Source organism: Bubalus bubalis, chromosome 20 (assembly GCF_019923935.1).
Source record: "Bubalus bubalis isolate 160015118507 breed Murrah chromosome 20, NDDB_SH_1, whole genome shotgun sequence".
NCBI lineage: Eukaryota > Metazoa > Chordata > Mammalia > Artiodactyla > Bovidae > Bubalus > Bubalus bubalis.
In genome coordinates this window covers 44,517,879-44,542,229 of record NC_059176.1, presented here as the reverse complement: position 1 = coordinate 44,542,229, position 24,351 = coordinate 44,517,879, and the positions used below count along the sequence as shown (strand labels likewise).

General features: G+C 44.6%; 1 protein-coding gene across 1 annotated transcript; it reads left to right on the top strand.

The window, feature by feature from the left end:
- Positions 1-1,510: 1,510 nt before the first annotated feature.
- MINAR1 (membrane integral NOTCH2 associated receptor 1) lies at positions 1,511-15,352 on the top strand. Its single transcript, XM_025271308.3, has 3 exons — positions 1,511-3,854; positions 5,779-6,033; positions 11,009-15,352. Exons 1-3 carry the CDS (start codon positions 1,554-1,556, stop codon positions 11,204-11,206), a joined length of 2,754 nt encoding a protein of 917 aa, XP_025127093.2. The 5' UTR covers positions 1,511-1,553; the 3' UTR covers positions 11,207-15,352.
- The last annotated feature ends 8,999 nt before the right edge of the window (positions 15,353-24,351 follow it).

Below are 24,351 nucleotides of genomic sequence, written 5' to 3'. Positions count from 1 at the left end.
TTGTCTACACCTTGCCATTTTGCTTACACGTTGCTTCACATCCAGTGTCTGGCAACCACGGATCTGTTTTTCAGAATATAATAAAAATGGAACCGTATAATAAGAGGGGCTTCCCTGGTGGCTCAATCAGTAAAGAATCTGCCTGTAGTGAAGGAGGTTCGGGTTCAATCCCTGAGTCAGGAAGATCCCCTGGAGGAGGAGATGGCAACCCACTCCAGTATCCTTGCCTGGGAAATCCCATGGACAGAGGAGCCTGGCAGGCTACAGACCATGGAATCACAAGAGTTGAACATGACTTAGCGACAAAATCACCATATGCTGGGTAGCCTTTTGAGTCTGGCTTCTTTCATTCAAGCACTATACATTTCAGATTCATTCATGTCATTTACTACATGTATTGGTAATTTGTACCTTTTTATTGATGAGTTCACGTTCACTTTTCACTTTCATGCATTGGAGAAGGACATGGCAACCCACTCCAGTGTTCTTGCCTGGAGAATCCCAGGGACAGGGGAGCCTGGTGGGCTGATGTCTATGGGGTCGCACAGAGTCGGACACGACTGAAGCGACTTAGCAGCAGTAGCAGCAGCAGTATTCCATTGTAAGGATATACATGAATGTAATTTATTTACTTTGGAGCTGCCCTGGGTCATTGTTGCTGTGCACAGGCTTTCTCTAGTTGCAGTGAGCAGAGTCTATTCTGCATTGTGGTGCGCTGGCTTCTCATGGCAGTAATGTCTCTTGTTGCTGAGCACAGTCTCTAGGGCATGGGGGCTCACTAGTTGTGGTGTGTGGGCTTAGTTGCTCCACAGCATGTGGAATCTTCCTGTACCAGGGATCTAACCCATATCCCCTGCATTGATAGGAGGATTCTTATCCACTATACCACCAGGGAAGTCCTACATTAATGTAATTTTAATGTTTGTAAGAAATCACTGTATATCATAACCTGCTTTATTTATGCATTACCCTAATATTCAGATATTTAAGATGTTTTATTTTTCACTATTATTACCATTATAATGAGCATCTTTTTATGATTGTAACTATTTAAAAGAATATTTTATTAGGGCATAGTTGATTTGCAATGTTGTGTTTCAGGTGTACAGCAAAGTGAATCAGTTGCACATATACACAGTGAACATTTTTATGCAAAATCAAAGTCATTCTTAATTTCTTTAGGTAGATTCCTTTAGTCATTCATAATTTATTTAGGTAGTTCCCCAGAAAGTTGAAAGCCTTTGCCCAGCATCTAAGTGCTAATCAATAGGTTAAGATGAAAATCTAGATTTCCCAGTTTCCAGGTCCAATGTTCCTTGGAAGGGAATTATGATGTGGTATTTTATAAATATTTTTAAAGCATTTACAACATTTCTAAGTATTAAAAAGTCTTTCCTTGCATTTCTTTATGTGGTTCAGGACCAGCTTGACTTAAAACTCCACTGATGTTTCTAATCCTCTTTTCCCCTCCCTACTATTTTTCCATATTATCAGTCCTGCAGAACTGACTCAAAGTTTTCAGTGTCGCCAGCTAGCCTGTAAAATTCTAAGCCATGGAGACCAACCAGGAAACGTCCCTCTTCTTGGTGAAGATCTTGGAGGAATTAGACAGCAAGCAAAATACCGTCTCCTACCAGGACCTCTGCAAATCCCTGTGCGCCCGCTTTGATCTGTCCCAGCTCGCCAAACTGAGAAGCGTGCTCTTCTATACGGCCTGTCTTGACCCCAACTTCCCAGCCACGTTATTCAAAGACAAGATGAAATGCGCTGTAAACAACCAGCAGTCCAAGAAAATCATGGTGGCCGCGGACATCGTGACCATATTCAACCTGATCCAGATGAATGGGGGCGCCGCCAAGGAGAAGCTGCCTGGAGGCCGGCAGAAGATGCGCAAGAAAGATGCCTCTTTTGACTCGTGCCGCTCCGACACAGAGATCTGCAGTGCGGCCGAGTGCGAGCCCCTCAACTGTGAGCTGAGTGACCGGCCTTTCAGCCGGGGCTACCCCACCCGCCAGTCATCCAAGTGCAGAAAGGTGGACTGCAAGGACTGTCCGCAGTTCATTCCTGCCTCTGAACCCGACTTCCTGCTGGGGGTCAGCAAAGATGTGAAAAACCGGGCAGCTTCCCTGGACAGGCTGCAGGCTCTGGCCCCATACTCCGTGCCCAGCCCTCAGCCCTGCGAGATGCAGAGAACCTACTTCCCCATGAACCTCGAAAGTGAGTCCATGTCTGATCAGGACTCCCTGCCTCTCCCCCAGGGCATCAAGCAGACCTTCATCTCCAACGACGAGCCCTTCATGGTCCAGTCCTGTGTCCAGAAAAGGAACATCTTCAAAGAGGACTTTCACAATCTGATGGCTGTGTCCCCTGGGTTGGCCAGCCCGGCCAACAAGGCTGAGGGTGAGCACAGGAAATCCCAGGGCCGCAAGGAGTCCCACAAGACGCCCTTCCCCCATCACAGCTTTGAGATGCCCTACAGCAGCCAGTACCTGAACCCCGAGTACTCCCCGGTTCCTGACAAGAGGCGGGCAAAGCACGAGAGCTTAGATGACCTTCAAGCCTCCACGTATTTTGGACCCACTCCAGTGATGGGGCCCCAGGAGGCCCGGCGCTGTCCTGGCAAAACAGGCAAGCAGACCCCCTGGCCGGCCAAAAGCTGGAGCCTCAACACCGAAGAAGTTCCTGACTTTGAACGGTCCTTTTTCAACAGAAACCCCTCCGAGGAGAAGCTCCGTTATCCAAATTCCAACAGTCAGACACCCAACTTCCCAACCCCGGACAGATGCCCCGCTTACCTGACACCACAGGATCAACAGCCCATCCTCCCAGTCGGCTACTCAGCAAAGCCCAATGGGCTCAAATCTAAAGAGATCCCATCCCCTGTGGACCTGGAGAAGCATGAACCAGTCAAAAAGTTTAAAGACAAGAGCATCAGCTGCACCAGTGGGCAGCTGAGCTCAGACACCAGCAGCGTGGGCACCCAGACTGACCTGCACGTTCTGGAGCCCAAAAAAGGCAAGGACCTGTGCACTCCTGGGCAGGGCAAGTACAGTGACCGGCATGCAGTGAAGCATTCCGATGATGACTCGGAGGTGGTCAGTGACGACATCAGCGACATCTTCCGGTTTCTTGACGACATGAGCATCAGTGGCTCAACGGGGGTCATGCAGTCATCCTGCTACAACAGCACAGGGTCCCTATCTCAGCTTCACAAGTCAGACTGTGACAGTTCGCCAGAGCACCACCTCACCAGAATCGCCAATGGGCTCCCCAGCAGCCAAGGGGAGAAGGGCAGCCGGCCAGAAAACAGCCACCACTCAGAAGAGGAGCTGAAGACCAGCGTGTGCAAGCTGGTGCTCAGGATCGGGGAGATTGAACGGAAGCTCGAGTCACTGTCGGGTGTGCGTGAGGAGATCTCCCAGGTCCTGGGCAAGCTCAATAAACTAGACCAGAAGATGCAGCAGCCCGAGAAGGTGAGCGTGCAGATCGACCTCAATTCTCTGACCAGTGAGGCTCCATCTGATGAGAGCACCTCGCCCCGGATGTTCCGTGCCCACAAGGGTGCCCATGGGCCCAAGCTGGAGAACACGGCTGACTGGTGCTGTTCAGATGCCAGTGGGAGCAACAGCGAAAGCCTTCGTGTCCAGGCCTTAAAAAAAAGCCTCTTCACCAGGCCGTCTTCCAGGTCCCTGACAGAGGAGAACAGTGCCACAGAATCCAAGATTGCCAGCATCTCCAACTCACCCAGGGACTGGCGCACCATCACTTACTCCAACCGCATGGGCATCAGTGAGGAGGAGATCAAAGAGCGAGGTCCTGGAGACAGTAAAGACTGGCATCGGAAGTCTAAAGAGGTAATGCCCACTTAAGGTCACGTAACTGGGTGCCAGCTTTGTTGTTTTCGTCAGTGTTTAGTTGCTCAGTCATGTCTGATTCTATTTGGCTCCATGGACTGTAGCCTGCCAGGCTCTTCTGTCTATAGGATTCTCCAGACAAGAATACTGGAGTGGGTTGCCATTCGTTTCTCCAGGGAATCTTCCCGGCCCAGGGATTGAACCTGGGTCTCCGGCATTGCAGGTAGATTCTTTACCTCTATGCCACCAGGGAAGCCCCGACACTGGAAAAGATTGAAGACAAAAAGATAATGGGGTGGCAGAGGATGAGATGGTTGGCTAGCCCCCAGAATTAAGGCCTCTTAATTCAAAAGCCTCTGAAAGCTTCCCAGGGGCTTCTTGCTGGTCTCTGATTTCCCTCCTTTAGTCATCTTTGTGCAGAGTAGATACCAGCTTTTATTTTTAAACTATCTTAGGTATACATATGAACTGCCAGATTAGAACACAAGCAGCTCCTTGGTAGGAGCAGTGGGGGCAAGTGTGGGCAGTGGGTAACTTTCCAGGTCAGAAAGCTTGCTTGCATTATGTGCTCAGTTGTGTCCAACTCTTTGCAACCCTCTGGACTGTAGCCCACCAGGCTCCTCTGTCATGGGATTCTCCAGGCAAGAATATTGGACTGGGTACCTATTCCCTTCTCCAGGGAATCTTCCCAACCCAGGGATTGAACCCATATTTCTTACATCTCCTGCATTGGCAGGCAGGTTCTTTGCCACTGGCACCACCTAGGAAACCCCATAGTGTTTGAATCCATCCCTTTCATAAAGCTTGGAGCACCTTCTCCTTAGTGGTGTGACTTAGTGATCAGGATAGTCCTCTGCCCTTGAGGAACTCACAGTCCAGTGGAGGAGACAGTCAGACAGACAGACAGGCCATTATAGTTCAGTGGGACAGTGCTGGCTGTGAGCTCCATACACAGCCTGAAGGGGTCTCATAGGTGGGCACTGACCTGGTCTTGGTGGGTCAGGGAGTGCTTCCTGGAGGAAGTGACATGTGTGCAGAGATCTGAGGGCCTGAAGTTAGAAGGTATCAGAAGACCTGGGTTATAACAGGGTTCATGGAGAGCAGAGCCCTGGGTTCATAACTAGGGACTGAGAGCATCAGTGATGCCAGTGGTATCAGGCAGGTTCCTGCCTCCACACTGCGATCCAGACCGTTCCCTGTCCTGAAGGCTGAGCAGATATTCCTGAAAACCAGTGGAGGCTCTCACCATGTCCTTCCCGACTTGGCTTCCTCCATCCAAAGAAGCAGTGTGTCATCTGTGGTTTTGGCCCGTTCCTTGGGGAAAATACCCATATCTTTTACTCCTTAGGACCAGGTAGAAATTGGTAATAGAAAGAGGGGGCAGGGACTTCCCTGGTGGTCCACTGGTTAAGACTGCACTTCCAATGCAAGTGGCATGGGTTCGATCCCTGGTTGGGGAGCTAAGATTTTGTCATACCACATAGTGTGGCAGAAATAAGAAAAAAAGAAGGGAAGAAAGAGGGGGTGGCACTGTGCAGTGGTTAAGCAAGGCTTTTCTGAAGCCAGATGCTAAATTTAAATTCCAGCTCCCTGCCATTAGCAGCTGTGTTCCCTGGGGTAAATTACTGAGTCTTTCTGGTCTCCTTTTCCTTACAAGAATAATGTGTGTTAATAGTAGTAGTCATGGCATGAAGATTAGATAAAATCATCTCCTCTGGCACAGAAATGTTGGGTCGTATGAGTAGTATTAATGTCATAAGCTTTTCCTAAGTAAATGTCCCCCAGTACAGGCAATCCTATTTGCTCATGAATAACTGCATGTTGCTACCTGAGCAGCACTTAGTGATGAAAAGCTGGGGTCTGCCCAGTGTGACATCTGACCACATCTGTGTGGCCTCCCGGACTTCTCTGTGCCCCTCTGCAGGCAGACAGGCAGTACGACATCCCCCCGCAGCACCGCCTGCCCAAGCAGCCCAAGGACGGCTTCCTGGTGGAGCAGGTGTTCAGCCCTCACCCCTACCCCGCCTCTCTCAAGGCCCACATGAAGAGCAACCCTCTGTACACGGACATGCGGCTCACAGAGCTGGCAGAGGTGAAGCGGGGCCAGCCTTCCTGGACCATCGAGGAGTATGCACGCAATTCGGGTGACAAGGGCAAGCTGACAGCCCTGGACCTGCAGGTGAGCCTCTCTGCCCAGGGTGGGGTGAGGTAGGGGAAACCTGGCCACACCCCGGTGGATGCAGAAATGGATGAAGGATGCCCTAGCCACTCACTCCCTCCCCTTCAGCCCCCTTGGTCCCCACCATGGAACACTGAACATGAATACATCATAAGGCAGAGATGTGTAACCAGGGGATTGCTATGTTGCTTATTGGCTTGTAAACATTTAGCAACAGGAATGCTTCACTGGTGGATTGACCTTGGCCATCAATTTGCTAACATTGCATTTAAGACTCCATACCAAGTGCAGATTCTCATGCTTGCTCCTAAGACCTGATCCCAACTGGTTAATGGAACACAAGCCTGATTTCTCCTTCCACATGTAGCCCGTGGGATAAGCATGTTTGTGGGAGCCAAGCTATGGATTATGTTTCCGTATTGAGCAGCCCCAGGTAAGCGCCACCCATGGAAACTCTGTGAATGCAGTTGTGGCTAGAGGGTGTGTTTGCTGTTCCACCACAGGCAGGGCTGGGTTTCGGTCATGCTTGCATCTTGGTGGTTCCATCCACGCTGCGTCTATCTGTGTGTCTGCATCATCTTGGGAGCAGGGAAGCACCTTGCCTTCACCTGCTGGTTAGATCTGTGGGCAGCGAGGTTCACTGTCTTATTGCTGCCAGTCACGTATGTCCAGGTCCCTGAATGTCCCCACCACTTAAAGGGCAGCTGGGGAGATGCTGGTGGAGGCTGGTATGGCAAGGTATCCCTTGACATTGCCTTTCTCTGAAGCCAAGAGTCTGCAGGAGGGGCAGTACGGTGGTGAGAAAAGGAATGTGTTTTCCCACAGTGGAGGTTCTCATCCACTTTGCTGTGCAGCCTGGAACATTCACCTGTTTGAGCTGTGGTCCCCTCACCTGTTAACTCTCCATGATAATCTCTTATTTGTGGTGGTGTTGTGAGACATGAGAAGAATGTATTTCAAATACCTGGCATTAATCAGGGACTGAAAAGGTATTTAGGCTGATGAAAGGATGCTGAAATCAATCAACTCCATATGGTGTTTTTTTTTTAATTATTTATAATATATATAATTATTTATAAATATATTTTTGGCTGTGCTGGGTCCTTGTTGCTGCACAGGCTTTTCTTCAGTTGTGGTGAGCGGGGTTTACTCTCTAGTTGTGGTGTACAGGCTTCTCATTGTGGTGGCTTTTCTTGTTGTAGAACCTCAAGTCTAGGGTTTGCGGGTTTCGGTAGTTGAGATGCGTGGGCTTTAGAGCACAGGCTCAATAGTTGTGGCACACAGGCTCAGTTGCTCTGCACATATGGGATCTTCCCGAACCAGGGATTGAACCCACTTCTCCTGCATTAGCAGGTGGAATTCCTTGCCACTGAGACACCAGGGAAGCCCCTGTGTGGTGCTTTTTTACCACAGTCTCTCAGTGGCCTGCAGGCAGGAGTGATGATGTTCATCTCAAGCAGGTAAATGAGGAAATCCAGGCCCAAGAAACTCGAGAACTTGCTGCAGGTCCGACAAGTCTGAATTCCTGTCGGACTCTCCAGCAGTAAGACTTCTGTTCTTTCATCTTATGTTGCCTCGTCACCATTTCATTTTTCTGGTGATGAGAGTATAGTGGGGCTTCGTGTCACTAAAGTGACCACAATGACATTGGTTTATGTTGGTCCCTAACTGACAGCAGTTATGGGGAGGAGCATCTCTGGCCAAATCCTGAGAGTCAGGTGGGTGGTGCTATCAGGATGACCCTGGAGATATCGTGGGCCCTGTCCCCTCCTGCACCTTATGTCCACATGCCTGCTGCTTATCATTTGACCCTTCAGGCCACGTCCTCTCCTGTCACAATCCTGCTGGCAAGCAGGCTATATAGGATTCTTTTCTCCTGGAGGTGGTCCTAACACTTTGCTGTGGGTACCACACTGTGCTCTGTGAGTATTAGGATGCCACGAATCAGGGAAGACTTGGAGGTATGAATGGCTCACCTGGAGGAATAATCAGTGTCTCACTAGTATTATGGGATGACCTTGACATGGTCAGATTAACTGAATGAATCATAGATTGAGAAACATCTTTTTAACGTCTGGAAGGCTGAGTCTGAGAGAATTGCTCTTACAGATATATGTGATTTTGAAGTGCCAATATTTATAAGCACTAACGGTGAAATTATAAAAAGTTGAAGATCTTTAGAGAGCTTCAGGTGACATCACTTAAAAAAGCAGAGGATAATGTATCTAATCTCACAAAATATAAGACAGCAAGGAGGTTCATAGCCTTTCGAGGGTGTTTGCAGCAAAGTAGAATAGGTATCGGGAACTTGGTAAAAGCAGAAAGGCACCACCCTCCTTGTTTCCATCACTTTGCAGAGACCCAGGTACTGTCTTAGGGCAGCCTCAGCATCTGGACCATCTTCTTGCTGTCGCTTGGCTTCGAGATATAAATTCACCAGCAATGGCACCTTGAGGATACATCAAAGATACCATTTCCATTTCCAGTGTTCAGCAGCTGTAATTGTCAATCAAAAATGCTCCCTAGGTCCCGTGAAAGCTTGGCATCACCTCTCTGCTACTGGGTGTCATGAGAGCTTGCAGTTATTGAAAAAACTGATTACAGATAGTTTATTTCACTGACTGAATCGCAGTGCATAAAGCATATCTATCCAGGAAGGGGCTTCCCGGTTGGCTCAATGATAAAGAATCTGCCTGCCAATGCAGGAGACATGGGTTCTATCCCTGGGTTGGGAAAATCCTGTGAAAGAGGAAATGGCAACCTACTCCAGTATTCTTGCCTGGGAAATCCCATGGATAGAGGAGCCTGGCAGGCTACAGTCCATGGGGTCACAAAAGAATGGGACATGAATAGACTAGAACAAAGGTTGGCAAACTCTCCTCTAAAGGGCCAGAGAGTAACTACCTTAAGACCCAGAAGTCCTTACAATCTCCATCATCACAACTACTCAGTTCAGTTCAGTCTCTTAGTCGTGTCCGACTCTTTGCGACCCCATGGACTGCAGCACCCTAGGCTTCAACTGCTCAGCTCTGCCCATATAGTCTTGAGCAGCCATGGACAATTTGTGTTAAATAAATGACTGGACATGGTTGTGTTTTGATAAAACATTCTCTTTTGACGCTGAGATTTGAATTTCCTATGATTTTCACATATCCCTGACTGTTGTTTTTCTTTTCTTTTTTTTTTTTTTCAGTGATTAAAAAATGTGAGGACCATTCTTAACTTGTACGCTGTACAGAGGCAGGTGTTGGGCTGAATTTAGCTCCTGGGCTGGTGTCTGCTGGCTCCAGTACTAGAAGGCCATTAGCAGCAGGAGAGCAATAGAGATGCCAGAGGGGTCCACGGCATATGGACTGTCAGCATCCATCAGGAAGCAGCTGGCGGACTCATGGAAGGATGGGAATGGGAGGAGGGGGCTGTTGGCATCAGTGTAGGTGGGGTTTAAAGCCCAGCAAGCACCCAGGGACCAGCATGAGTGAGAGGCTGATGCTGCCCTTGGATCTGAAGGCCCAAAGATGGGAGCTATTTATGAAACCCACCAGGACCCACAGCTGTGAAAGCAGGTGCCAGATAGAAATGTAGTCCATCAGAGATGGAGCCTGAGGACTGGTGCTCCACCAACCGAACTCACCAGTGTGTGTGTTAGTCACTCAGTCATGTTGGACTCTTTGTGGCCCCATGGACTGTAGCCTGCCAGGCTCCTGTGTCCATGGGATTCTCCAGGCAAGAATACTGGAGTGGGTAGCCATTTCCTTCTCTGGGGATCTTCCTGGCCTAGGGATCAAACCCACATCTCCTGCATTGCAGGCAGATTCTTTACCATCTGAGCCACCGGGGACCCACCAGGGATGCGTCCATATGGACCAAGACCTGGGGGGACCAGAGCAAGGTGGAGAAGAACAGAGAACTGCTCTGGAAGGACAGGTGGAGAATGACTAACATGGATGAGAAAATCATCAATATTCCAATAACCTGGAACCACTGAGGTTTTCTTTTTTTTTTTTAAGTTTTGGAAGCATTTGTTTTGTAATCCTCTGTGTGTGTGTGTACATAATTTGTAACACACCCATCTTTATCAGCATTGACCAATCTGAGAACATCTTCAAAATGGATATTTTGCTTGTGCTTCAGAGATTTAGGAGACCTCAACTTGGAATCGCAATGTGTTGCCGCTTTTATGTGCCACTCACATTATTAAATGCTTGCTGTAAAATGAGAACACTGCTTTTCTTTATGGAAATAGATTATAGCCATCCACGGAGAACAGGATTCATGGGCAACACAGGTTAAATACAATATTTCTCTCACAGACAATCGTTAATCTCAGGAGGCCAGGAGACAAAATGTCAGGGAGGGGCCTCCCACTGGGGATGCCGCACCTGGCCTGGGGGTGGTCTGCCGCCAGTCTGTAGACCTGGCCTTTGAGCAGTGGCCTGACCTGCTCATACAGATGTTTGAGATGGAAATATTTTATGTTTTGTTTGAGCTGCTTCTGTGGGAGGTGCCTTTGATTTTTCAGTAGAGGCTTTTTCTGAAGAACTGGGAAGTGAATCAGAGTAATAGAACAGCCTTGCTTCACACAGCTCTGTTCTTAGGGACTGTAAGTGGAGAATATCTGTCAGTGACCCTCCCTGCTTCCCCGACAGTGAGGCCAGCCTGTTCTTGGCTGTGCGCCCTTGAAGTGTAGACTCTCGCTTGTCTTGGCCCTGTTTTGCTTGTCCCCAGAAAACCTCTGGGTTTTCCTGTGTCGAGACCATCATGACCTTTGTAGTAAGAGGGGGCAGGTGCAATCTGGGGTGTGCAGGACACTGAGTCCTTGGTGGTCCATCTCAGGAGGAGCTGGTGGGCAGCTTGGACACCACTGCCAACTGCAGACAGCTTCAAGGTGCTTCAAGCACCAGTTGAGATGCTTCAAGGGTGATGAACCTGTTTACAAATATTCACCATCTTTCTAACATCTTCTCTTCACTTTTAGACTCAAGAATCTTTAAATCCAAACAACTTAGAGTACTGGATGGAAGACATTTATACTCCGGGCTACGACTCATTGCTAAAACGGAAAGAAGCCGAATTCAGACGAGCCAAGGTCTGCAAGATAGCGGCTCTGATTGCTGCGGCTGCATGCACAGTCATTCTGGTGATCGTCGTGCCCATCTGCACGATGAAATCATGAGCTGCTGGAGGTGATGTTGCCAATGGCTTGTGACCTCTGACATCTTTCCCTGTAGTCTAAAATCACGTGGCAGGTCAGGCACCACTTGTGGAAACAGGAATCATGGAGGCTTTTCTGCAAATGCTGATGATGGTCTTCAGAAAATATTCATTCTAGAAAGATGTCTATCTACCTATTAGCTTTGACTTAATGACACAGATGAATTTTAAGAAGTGCAATATCTTTTCCTACCGAAAGAATGTAATGGACGACCAGTAGATACAAACTGAATTCCAGGCAAAAAAAAAAAAAAAAAAAGAAGAGGAAGATTAATTGGTTGGATTCTTTCCATTTCATGGTGGAGAATATACTATAGAGGAGATGGTTAATACATACTTCTTTAAAGGAAAGCTATGAGAGAGCAAGATGAGAAAGAAAAGCCTGGGTTCTCTCTTCTTTAATGTTCCTAGACCATTGCAGGTGAAGTAACAGGGTATGTTTCCATAGGGGGTTACTGTTTACTTCTCTGCTGACTGTAATCAAGGGCTACTGACTTTTCATACTTGCCCTTCTGTCATCATGATGCTCTTTGTTGCAGATCTTCATGGAAACATTCCGGACCTTCTTCCTGGTGCCCAGGGTAGGAAGGTACTGGACTGCCAAGTCAGCCATGGCATGAAGTGACCTCTCTGCTTAATAGGCCAAGGTCTTCAGGCTAGGAGACCTTCCAGTGGCCACCCCAAGCCATGGGAGGGCTGCTCACTAGTGATGTATGCTCAACATCTGAAAGTCAAGGTATCCCAAAGGACCTCCCATCCTTGCCCTGAAAGTCAAGGTATCCCAAAGGACCTCCCATCCTTGCCCTGAAAGTCAAGGTATCCCAAAGGACCTCCCATCCTTGCCTTGGGGTGTGGGTCATCTCCTCCATCTTCTATCTCCTGGTAGTACGGATACTCCACCTTTTACCATGAGTTGATTTTGGAACTTGTCCTTGTGCCTTGAAGAGTAGAGACAATGGCAGAACTTTGACCTTCCAACTATAAACCGTGGTTGCTGTGCACCAATAATACCAGCCATTTCCAATGGCTTTAAAAAGATTTTGAAAGCTTGTTGATAATATGATAAAGGCTCTGAGGTGTTCTCAACTACTCCAGCATCTACTCCATAGTTTCAAATATTTGTCAGCAGTGCAAAAAAATAATGATCTATTTAACCGTTTATCTATCTATCTATATGTCTATCTAAATACCTGATTTTGGTTTATTGTCTTCTCTGTTAATTAACTTGAGAGCAAGATTTCTCCCGTGTAAGGAAGCCGTTGTCATTCATGAGAATTTGATCTCAGTTTCCACCTGTTGAATGGTGCTTTGACATAAATGGACAGAAAGAATCCTTTTCAGCGTCAGATCCTAATGTCTTGTTATAGGTTAAAGAAAAACAATGGACAAAAACTAGCTACCTTAATTCTTCCGAAAACAAAGTGGAATATAAATAAATGTTGGTAGTAAGAATCCTGTCACTCCAGTGAAAGAAAAGTGAAATTGTTTGTCACTCAGCTACATCCAACTCTGGGATCCCATAGACTCTAGCCTGCCAGGCTCCTCTGTCCATGGAATTCTCCAGGCAAGAATACTGGAGTGGGTGGCCATTCCTTCTCCAGGGGATCTTCCTGACCCAGGGACTGAACCCAGGTCTCCCGCATTGCAGGCAGATTCTTTACTGTCTGAGCCTCCAGGGAAGCCCGATGATAGAATAAATTCCTAAAAGGGAGTTTTGGGAAGCATCTCAGATTTTAAAGCAATAGAAATTCAGCATCCATCCTAAAATCTTCCAAATACTGCTTAGCTTGCTGTGTCTAATTCCCTTGTTCCCCCAGAGGGGAGTCAGAACATTTTGTGTTGTTAATAAGTATAGGATGGATGCTCTCATCTGTAGTAAACCTTCGTTTTTAGAGGTCTTCATGTTCTCTATTTATAGTCTCATGTTTATGTATAGATTTTCAGCTAGGTGACTGAAATTTAAGCCTTAGTATGGAAACCTGAGGATTTATAATTGAAAATGAAAAATATATTAATATATATTACTGTCTATTGTCAGAATTTAGTCTTTTGGTGCTCTGTTTTGGGTTGGGCACATTAAATAAGGTTGTTTCTTTCAGCCCAAAGGGGATTCTAGATTAATACCCTCTGGAGTTGTGGGTTCCCAAGTCTCCTCCCAATCTATACCACTCTAGAAAACACCCTAGCCCTGACGCTCTCCCCTTTATCACAGGTTAAGCCATGAGAACAGCAGAGGTAGGTAGGTTGCCAACCTCTTGCCCTGTGATTTGCAGAGAAGTGGAGATGCAGTCACCCAGGCTAAGAAAAATTTGTCAAATCCCATTCGGACTCCTCCATTTGCCAGGTAGGATCATGCTGGATTGACCAAACCACTATGGCCACTGCCCTTGGGTGAGTTTCTTCTTAAAGGGCCCTCTTTGGGCCACGTGCCTAGCTCCCTGGGGAGGGCATGAGTATAAGCACCCTCCCAACGCATAGAAGTGAAGAATTTTCTCCTACACTTTTCATATCTGGGGAGGTAGTCAAAGAAATTTAGTCTTGCTCTAAGTCCAGCATAGCTTTAAAATTCAGCTCCACTCATTGCTGCATCATGGAAACATCCAGACCTGGTCACCCCCCTGGGAGACCACACAACGATGACCCCCAGGCAAGGGGGTTTCCTCTAGAAAGCGATCATCCTTAGCTTGGTAGCTCTGAGTCTGGTGTCAAGTTATGCACTTTTGCCATGGCGTGAAGCCTGATGGATGCTTGGAGTCTTGGAGTCTAGAGAATGTGAAGTTCATAGTTGGCTTCTTTCTCTCCATTGATCCCAAGCTTGTTACACTTTCTTTCTCTGGACCTCTAGACTCACTCTAGCTCCTCCATCCCTCTGTTTGCAGAAAGGGTCAAGACCAGAGTCTGGATGGGAATGAAGCATCTACCCATTCCTCTAAAATTTGCCTCTCATCTCCTGCTGCTATGAGCTCCCTGTGGGCGACCTAGGGTCAGGCCTGACTTCTGTAGTAGGCAACAGCCTCTACCACCATATCTGGCATATTCTGATGAAGTACCATTTCTTGTGCCTAAACTGAAGATCATTATATTATCAAAATTCACTTCGGTTCTCTTGCATTTTAAAAAAATGAACCGTCGGACATTATCAAGGGATTATTTTAAAATTAGATCTCTTTATCCAAATAAAGTCATAATCATCACATCCTCATTTTCAGTCTGAATTTGCTCTGAACACAGCCTTGCAGAGAAGCAAAGAGTATTTCCCAGCTCACAGTTTTCAGATATTTTACGCCAGTACCTTCTTTAAATGGAAAATACAGTAAAGTAAATCATACTTGTATCACCCATTACTAGCTGATCATAAATTGTTAGTATTTTAGGGCATGCAGCTATGTGGTTTGTATCTGCAAGGCTGGCTTAATAGATGTGCTGAAAGTCACTGTGTGGAACCTGCATAAGCTCTGATACCCTTATTGTAATCAAGGCAGTGCTGTCTTTGTTTATAGTTTATCAGTTTAAGAGCACGGCACCTCCTTTTTCTTAACAAAAAAAGCTCTGCCGAGAATACACAATTCTGTTAAGTGGTATAAAAATGTGTGAACATTGAAATCCAACCTGTTTCATATTATAACCAGCCTGCAAGAAGATTGTGCTCAATTGTGTGAATACCAAATCAGAGTATACTGTATATTGTACCTTGGAAATTTGTATTTAAAGGCAACAATGCTAATAATAGTTGGTATAACAGGGGAAAGGGGTATTCAATATTTATTAATAAGGAGAAATGCAACAAACTTCCTTATTTATGCCTTATGAATAAAGGGGTATGAAATATTAGGTGAAGTTTTATGTGCACGACTCTGAACTTTAGAGTCTAAAGGAGTGGGGATCCTCGAAGGCAGGGACTGTCTTTTCTATGTTTGTTCTGTAAAGCTCTCAGCGCACTCTTGGTGCTTGATCAATGTTATATAATACCAATAACTAAGCACATTTTTAGATCTTTTTTCAAATGGCTTGTGTAAAATTTGGTTAACGTATAATGGTTGGTTTGAAGCTATCATGTAAAATCTGCCTCTCCAAATATAATCGAGAATAAACTGGAAATGATGAAGTAGCATGCTGTGGGGTTTTGTTATATGCATGAATTATAAGCAGTTAATTTCATGCACAAATCATACGTGACTGGCTGGATGCTTTTTCACAAATGGAACACATTCATGTAATTAGCATCCTGATTAAAAAAAAACAGGGCATACCAGCACCCCAGAAACCTCCCTCAAGCCCCCTTCCAGTAAAAATCTCACAAAGAAGAATGACTATCCTGACTGTTTAAAATTACTTTTTATTGGCAATATAGTTGCTTTACAATGTTGTGTTAGTTCTACTGTACAGCAGTGACTCAGCTATCCATGTGTGCATGCAGGCCAAGCCGAGTCAGTCGTGTCAGACTCCTTGTGACATGAAGAATACAGTGGGTTGCATGCCCTCCTCCCAGGGCATCTTCACAACCCAGGGATTGAACCCGTGTCTCTTATATATCCTGCATTGGCAGGTGGTTCTTTACCACTAGTGCCACCTGGGAAGCCCATATGTATGCATGTACCCCTCTTATTTGCATTTCCTTCCCATTTAGGTCATCACAGAGCATTGAGTAGAGTTCCCTGTGCTAAACAGTAGATTCTCATTGGTTATCTATTTTATACATAACGTCGGTATTGTATGTGTGTCAATCCCAGTCTCCTAATTCCTCCCACTACCCCTGTTCCCCTTAATACTCATATATTTGTTCTCTATGTCTGTGTCTCTATTTCTGCTTTGCAAATAAGGTCATCTATACTATTTACCAGGTAGCTTAGTGGTAAAGAGTATGCCTGCCAGTGCAAGAGATATGGGTTCAATCCCTGAGTGGGGAGATCCTCGGAAGTGGAAATGGCCATCCACTCCAGTATTCTTGCCTGGGAAATCCATTGGACAGAGAAACCAGGTAGGCTACAGTCCATGGGGTTGCAAAGAGTTGGATATGACTGAGCACTCATTTACAAATACACACACACACACACACACACTTTTTCCAGGGCATATATTAGTTTGTCTTGTTTTCAAGCTTTGTGTGAATGCATTCATGCAGTATGTACTCTTGTGTCACTCAACATAATATTGTAAAAAAACATCCACGCTATGGTGTGTGTTTGTAGTTTTCTCCTTCTCATTGCACTAACTGATTGCAAACATAGCACAACTTATTTATTCATTCTGGACTTCCCAGGTGGCACTAGTAATAACACACTTGTCAATGCAGAACACGTAAGAGATGCAGGTTCAGTCCCTGTGGTCGAGAAGATCCACTAGAGGTGGGCATGGAAACCCACTGCAGTATTCTTGCCTGGAGAATCCCATAGATGGAGAAGCTTTGCAGGCTATAGTCCATTGAGTCACAAAGATTTGGACACAACTGAAGCGACTTAGTTCTCATAATGTTCATTTATTCATGCTACTGTTGATGGACATTTGGGTAGCTTCCAGTTTGTGGCTATGAATATGCTTGTATGTGTCTTTTGGTGAGTGCTCTTGTTCAGTCGCCAAGTCATGTCCAACTCTTCAAGACCCCATGGACTGCAGCACGCCAGGCTTCCCTGTCCATCACCAACTCCCAGAGTTTACTCACACATGTCCATTGAGTCGGTGATGCCATCCAACCAACTCATCCTCTGTCACCCCCTTCTCCTCCTGCCTTCAATCTTTCCCAGCATCAGGGTCTTTTCAAATGAACCAGTTCTTCACATCAGGTGGCCAAAGTATTGGAGTTTCAGCTTCAGCATCAGTCCTTCCAATGAATATTCAGGACTGATTTCCTTTAGGATGGACTGGTTGGATCTTCTTGCAGTCCAAAGGACTCTCAAGAATCTTCTCCAACACCACAGTTCAAAAGCATCAATTCTTCGGCACTCAGTTTTCTTTGTAGTCCAACTTGCACATCCAAACATGACTACTGGAAAAACTATAGCCTTGACTAGACAGACCTTTGTTGACAAAGTAATGTCTCTGCTTTTTAATATGCCATCTAAGTTGGTCATAACTTTTCTTCCAAGGAGTAAGCGTCTTTTAATTTCATAGAGGCCATCACCATCTTCAGTGATTTTGGAGCCCAATAAAATAAAGTCAGCCACTGTTTCCACTGTTTCCCCATCTATTTCCCATGAAGTGATGGGACTGGTTGCCATGATCTTAGTTTTCTGAATGTTAAGCTTTAAGCCAACTTTTTCACTCTCCTCTTTCACTTTCATCAAGAGGCTCTTTAGTTCTTCACTTTCTGCCATAAGGGTGGTGTCATCTGCATATCTGAGGTTATTGATATTTCTCCTGCAATCTTGATTCCAACTTGTGCTTCATCCAGCCCAGCATTTCTCATGATGTACTCTGCATATAAGTTAAATAAGCAGAGTGACAATATACAGCCTTGAGGTACTCCTTTCCCGATTTGGAACCAGTCTGTTGTTCCATGTCAATTTCTAACTGTTGCTTCCTGATCTGCATACAGATTTCTCAAGAGGCAGGTCAGGTGGTCTGGTATACCAAGGAGTAAAATTGCTGAATCATGAGATGTTCTTGTGCTCTGCCAAACACTGCCAGACACTGCCAAAAAGTTTTCCAACACAGTTCTACCAACCTACAGCCCCATCAGCAGTATATGTATAGGAGTTCCAGTTACTTTACATCCTACTGAAAATGGATATTTTCTGTCTCTCATTTGAGCCATTCTGTTCTGTGTGTAGTGGTATCACATTGTGTATTTAGTTTGTGTTTTCATGGTCACTAATAAGACTTGCTATCTTTTTGTGTGTTTATTGACCATTTGGATCTCATATTTTGGAGTGCCTGTCCATATTTTTGCCAGTTTTTGCTCTACTTTTGTCTTTTTTTTTTACCAATTTGTAGACATTCTCTGCAAATTCTGGAAATGAGTCATTTGTCATATATACATCACAAATATGATTTTCCATTCTGTGAGCTGCATTTTCTACTCTCTTAATGGTGTCTTTTTGATCAATAGAAGTTCTTTATTTTAATATAGAAATGTATCATTTTCTTCTGTTATGATTGGCAATTTGAGTTCTGTTTGAGAAATCTTTACAGACTCCAATGTCATGAATATGATGTATGCTTTCTTTAAGAAATTTTATTGTTTCATATTTCATGGTCATATCTGTACTCCTTTTTAAAAATTTTTTATTTTATATTGGATTATAGTTGTTTTAACAATAATTTGATAGTTTCAGGTGTAGAGCAAAGTGATTCAGTTATACATATACATCTATCTATTGTTTTTCAAATTCTTTTCCCATTTAGGTTGTTACAGAATATTGAGCAGAATTCCCTGTGCTATGCAATAGGTGTTTGTTGGTCATTTAATATAGCAGTGTGTACATGTTCATCCCAAACTCCCTAACTATCCCTTCCTTGTGATAACAATGAGTTTGTTCTCTAAGCCTATGAGTCTGTTTCTGTTTTGTAAAATAAGTTCATTGCAATATCATACAATATTTCTCTTTCTCTGTCTCACTTAATTCAGTCAGTATGACAATCTCTAGGTCCATCCATAGTGCTGCAAATGGTATTATTAATAATGTATTCCCTTTGGAATTGATATTCATACCTGATATGAGGTCAAGAGTTAAGTTTTTTCCTCCCCATTTGTATATCTATTGATTGATGCCACTTATTAGAAAGATTGTCTTTCCCCTTTGACATTAGTCCATTGAAAGCACATATGGTTTTCTGGACCTTCTATTCTGCTTCATTCATCTAGTCATCTGTTCTTGTGTAACAACATCAACATCATTTTTTTCATCCTGGAGACATTAGGCATTCCTGGCCATGAAGTAAATGAATAATAGCTTACTTTGGCAGAAGTCTGAGCTTGCCAAATCATATAATATCATTGAGAATGGTGAAGAGATAATTCACCTAGCTTCTTTCATCTCCTTCAGCCACTCACAGATGTCACTGAGTTCCCTGCTTGAGTCATTAAAGAAAACTGATTAAACCTGGGTCACAGCACATTGGAAGAAGCAATTAATATCTTGACACCTAAACACCAAAAGAGGTCTCTGATGAAATCTTGGAGAATATTAGAGTAATTATACCATGCTGGGTATAAGTGCTTTTTTAGTTTTACAATAAAATATGAATTAAGATCCACAAATCCAAAGTTTGCATATAGACAGACTGGACCTGGATTGAATTTTGCTAAGTGTTCTAAAAAAGTGAATTAAGAAAATAATAGAAGTAATCTTGTAGGGGGAAATGTTTACCCTCCCTAAGAGGACAAATCAATTGTAATACGCTGTTGTAAGTCTTTAATCTGACATTCATTTAGAGTCTTCCCCAGCAAGTACTAGCAGAAGTCAATACTTAGTTAACTTACTTTACACTATCAAATGTATCTTTTTAAAAAGCAGGCACTGTTCTTTTTTTGTCTTTTTAAAATGTTTTAAATTAATTAATTTATTTTAATTGGAGGCTAATTAAAATATTATGGTGGCTTTTGCCATACATCAACATGAATCAGCCACGGGTGCACATGTGTGCCCCCATCCTGAACCCCCCTCGTACCTCCCTCTCTACTCCATCCCTTTGGGTTGTCCCAGAGCACCGGCTTTGAGTGCCCTGTAAAAAGCAGACACTACTTTTGGTGACTGCTGTTGTTGTTCAGTCGCCAAGTCACCAGTATCTGAAAGTCTTAGAACTCAGGTTTTGCAACAGGGTCCCACTGGCTTTCTCCATCATGAGCCTGAATTACTGAGATCTTGCTCTATCTGGGATTAGTTTTATGTCCTCACTAGTTTTTGTAATGAAAAGAAGGGAGAGAAGGTACATATGACTTCACATAGAAGTGATAATAAAGGGAGACTTCCCTGGTGGTCCAGTGGTTAAAGATCTACATTCCATTGCAAGGGGACATGGGTTCAATCCCTGGCCTGGGAACAAAGATACCACATGCCACAGGGCAACTAATCCTGCCTGCCTCAACTACTGAGCCTGCACACCCCCACGAAGATCCAGTGCAGCCAAAATAAAATTAAGAAAAGAAGTGATAGTATGTTATGTGAAAAATTACCAGTATCTGAAAGCAGGAAAACATTGGAGTTTCTGGCTGGAACCAGCCACTATGTTTCAACCCATGCAAACACAGTTGCTTTGCTGTCTCAAAATTGACTTCAGCTTGTTGCAGTCTGAAATTCCTGAAAGATTCATTAAATCCTGGACACAAAATTATTGTTAGAAATCAGCAGTGCAAGTGTGGTTAATTACAATACAGTTTCCTTTCATTTGTCAGGGAAAGCACTTAATAAATTATTCCTAATAAGTTACTGAGTGGTTATCCTGCTAATAGAAGAACTGTGGATGGTATTTTCATGCTGGTTACTCACAGTCATGTTCTACATTTTAATGATTTTTGTATAATTTCAGAAATCCCAAAGAGGTAGCCTTTCCCAGTTCACTTTCTCTGGGACCAATGCTGTTTGATCTGGGATGTCTCAGCCAGTCTAAATTAGCATTTTGTTGCTTTATTATTAAAGTTCAGTTTTCTCATTAGCAATGTATATGTGACCTATATACCTCTTTCTTATTCAATTTTTTTTCTACCCTTTGGTTTATTCTTTTATTTCTTTAGTCAACTGATATCTATTAAGAAACTTGCATGTTCAAGGTAGTGGCTTATGGCTGAAACATGGGCTTTCCTGGTGGCTCAGCAGTAGAGAATCTGCCTGCAATTCAGGAGATGTAGGAGACACAGGTTTGATCCTTGGGTTGGGAAGATCCCCTGGAGGAGGGCATGGCAACCCACTCTAGTATTCTTGCCTGGGAAATCCCACAGACAGAGAAACCTGGCAGGCTACCGTCTGTGGGGTCAAAAAGAGTTGGACACAACTGAAGCAGCTTAGCATACATAGCACAGCACATGGTTCCAAGAAGCAACAGTATTTTGTATGTATTATTTTCATGCTTAATAAGTAATTGTTGAGTCAATGAGTGAACACATGAGTGCATGAAAGTTTTAGATCTGATGTCATGGAACTTCCATTCTAATGAATATGTAGATAGCAATCAAGTGAGCAAATAAAATAATTTCCAACAGCTATAGGCATAATGAAGAAAGAATTTTCAACTCAGAGAGGAACAGAGGTGCTGCTTGAGTTAGAGTAGCCAGGGAAGGGTACCTGAGGATGTGGTGAGTGGAGAACTTAGGATGAACATTTCTGATAAAGGGAACATGCAGTGCAGGGGAAAGCCAGGGTGGCTTGAACTTGGTGAAATAGACTAGGGAATTCTGTCCAAGTAGAGATCAGTGAAATAGGCAGAGGCTAGATTGTGGAGGGATTATTGGCCACAGTAAGGACTTTTGGCTTTTATCGTCGGTATAATGGGGAGCGTGGAAAGGTTGCAAGCAGAGAGATGACCTAATCCATAATCTGACTGATATACTTTTATTTTGTTTAATTAGAGGATAATTAGTTTACAATATTGTGATGGTTTATGCCATATATCAGCCTGAATCAGCCATTGGTATACATAGGTCCCCTCCTTCTTGAACCTACCTCCCACCTCCCACCCTATCCACCCCTCTAGGTTGTCACAGAGCACTGGCTTCGGGTTCCCTGCATCATACAGCAAATTCCCATTGGCTATATGTTTCACAAATAGCAATGTATATTCTAAAGGAAATCAACCCCAAATATTCACTGGAAGGACTGATGCTGAAGCTCTGATACTTCGGCCACCTGATGCAAACAGCTGACACATTGGAAAAGACCCTGAACATGGGAAAGGTTGAAGGCAGAAAGAGAAGAAGGCAATAGAAGAAGAGACAGTTGGATGGCATCACTGACTCAGTGGACATGAGTTTGAACAAACTCCAGGAGATAGTGAAGGACAGGGAGGCCTGGTGTGCTGCAGTTCATGGGGTCTCAAAGAGTCAGACACGGTTTAGCAACTGAACAACAACAACAATGTATATTCTGATTGATATTTTTTTAAGAGCTCACTCTGGCTGCAAGATAAAGACTGGACCACAGAGAAGCAAGGCTGGAAACAAGGACACTGGTCAGGAGATGCTGTTGCTCTAGGGTGAAGAAGTGGAGGTGGAAAGGACTGAGCTTATGTCTGTAGATGCAGCCGACCAGACTTGCTGATAAGGGGGTGAGAGAATGACACAAGTGGATCCGGGACAACTGCTGAATTTTTGGCTCCTGGAGCAGGGTAAGTGATAGTGCTGTTGAATTGATTGGAGAAGACTTTAGGAAGAACAGTTTGGGGGTAGGGGATGGTACCTAAGGCTCTGTGTGCGGCATATTCCGTTTGAGATTTTCTCCATCTAGTCTCTACAGGGTGAAATTTGACACTTGAGATTCAATGGCTTGATACCTGCTTACCTCCTCCTCCATTTTCTTTCTTTTTTTGAAGATTTTTTAATGTGGACCATTGTTAAAGTCCTTATTGAATTTGTTACAATAGTGCTTCTGTTTCTTTCTTTCTTTATGTTTTGGTTTTTGTGCCATGAGTTATGTGGGATCTTAGCTCCTCAACCAGGGATCAAGCTGACAGTCCCTGCATTGGGTGGCTAAGTCTTAACCTCTGGTCCACTAGGGAATTCCCTTGAGAACTGTGTTTTATATAAGATCAAGGGCTTCAAGATCTAAATTCTTGGAAGTCACTGTCTACACCCATCACTTATCTCAGTTCATTAGTAGAACTTGTCATTGTTGTTGTTTAGTCACTAAGTCACATCTGACTCTGTGTGACCCTATGGACTGTAGCCCACCAGGCTCCTCTATCCATGGGATTTCCCAGGCAAGAATACTGGAGTGGGTTGTCATTTCCTCCTCCAGGGATCTTTTTGACCCAGTGATTGAATGTCTCTTGTGTCTCTGCATTAATTGGCAGGTGGATTCTTTACCACTAAGTGACCTGGAAAGCTAGAGCTTGCTATTATGCATACAATTAATTAATACTAGAATGAAATCTCCAAAACACTGTAGTTTAAGCACCCAAAACAGTCAGTGCTAAGCCCAGAAATATTCAGAATAAGCCAGAATATTCAGTGAATATTTCTGGAAAGAATGAATGGATGATTTCTTCACATTTGCATTAAAAATGAAAAATCATACAAATTGCCTTTTTAAAAAGAAAGGAATCCACTATGAAAAGGATGTTACTAATGTGGGGTTGGAATGCTCAGTGAACTTACAAAATCCTGAGGCTAGACTTCGGTAAATTAGCTGGAACATCCTCTATTTGTAATAGAAATGAGCATAAGATAAGATTTTTTAAAATGATACATGCAGTAATTATAATGGTCCTTTCCATAAACACAGCATGACAAAATCTACAAACAGTTTCACTCTGTTGTTAACAGTTTTCTCTGTATTTCAAGGCGGAGATTTTAGTTTCAAGAAAGTGTCTTGTGTTAGGCTCACAGGAAACAGACAAGGGGACAGAGATTTGTTTGCAGGGTTGACTGGGAAGTGCCTGTAGAGTCAGCAGCCTGGAGGAGGGGGAACTGATCAGGAGGAGGATGCGGACCATGGGTCAGCTGCAGCAGAGGCCAGTCAAGGGAGACTCTGAAGGTGGTGTCCTACCTTGAAGCAAGGGGCTGGTCTCTGCCTCTGCTGGATGGAGTTCAGAGATTTTGCCTTTGGGGAGGCTTCCCAGGTGACTCAGTGGTAAAGAATACTCCTGCCAATGCAGGAGACTCAGGAGACATGGGTTCAATCCCTGGGTGGGGAAGATCCCCTGGAGGAGGGTGTGGCTAACCACTCCAGTATTCTTGCCTGGAGAATCCCATGGAGAGAGGAGCCTGGTGGGCTGCAGTCCGTGGGCTCTCACTGAGCAGGCATGAATGCCTCTTGGGAAATAGTTTGTCTTTGGAAGAGAAGCCTTTCATCACTTGAAAGTGACTCCAAGAGAGCAGCTCACCTGGAAGCCTCAGACACTGATGCTCTAGCACCCAGAGGGGGGGCTGCGGTTTCCCTGCTGGTCTAGGGCAACACAGCCCAGCACCCACCACTGACTGTTTCAGCCTCACCTGAGAATCTGTGAGATACACACAAC

Coding starts and splice junctions, on each gene's coding strand:
- MINAR1 (XM_025271308.3), top strand. CDS start 1,554: ATGGAGACCAACCAGGAAACGTCCCTCTTCTTGGTGAAGATCTTGGAG. Junction 3,855..5,778: donor GGCATCGGAAGTCTAAAGAG/GTAATGCCCACT, acceptor GCCCCTCTGCAG/GCAGACAGGCAGTACGACAT. Junction 6,034..11,008: donor TGACAGCCCTGGACCTGCAG/GTGAGCCTCTCT, acceptor CTTCACTTTTAG/ACTCAAGAATCTTTAAATCC.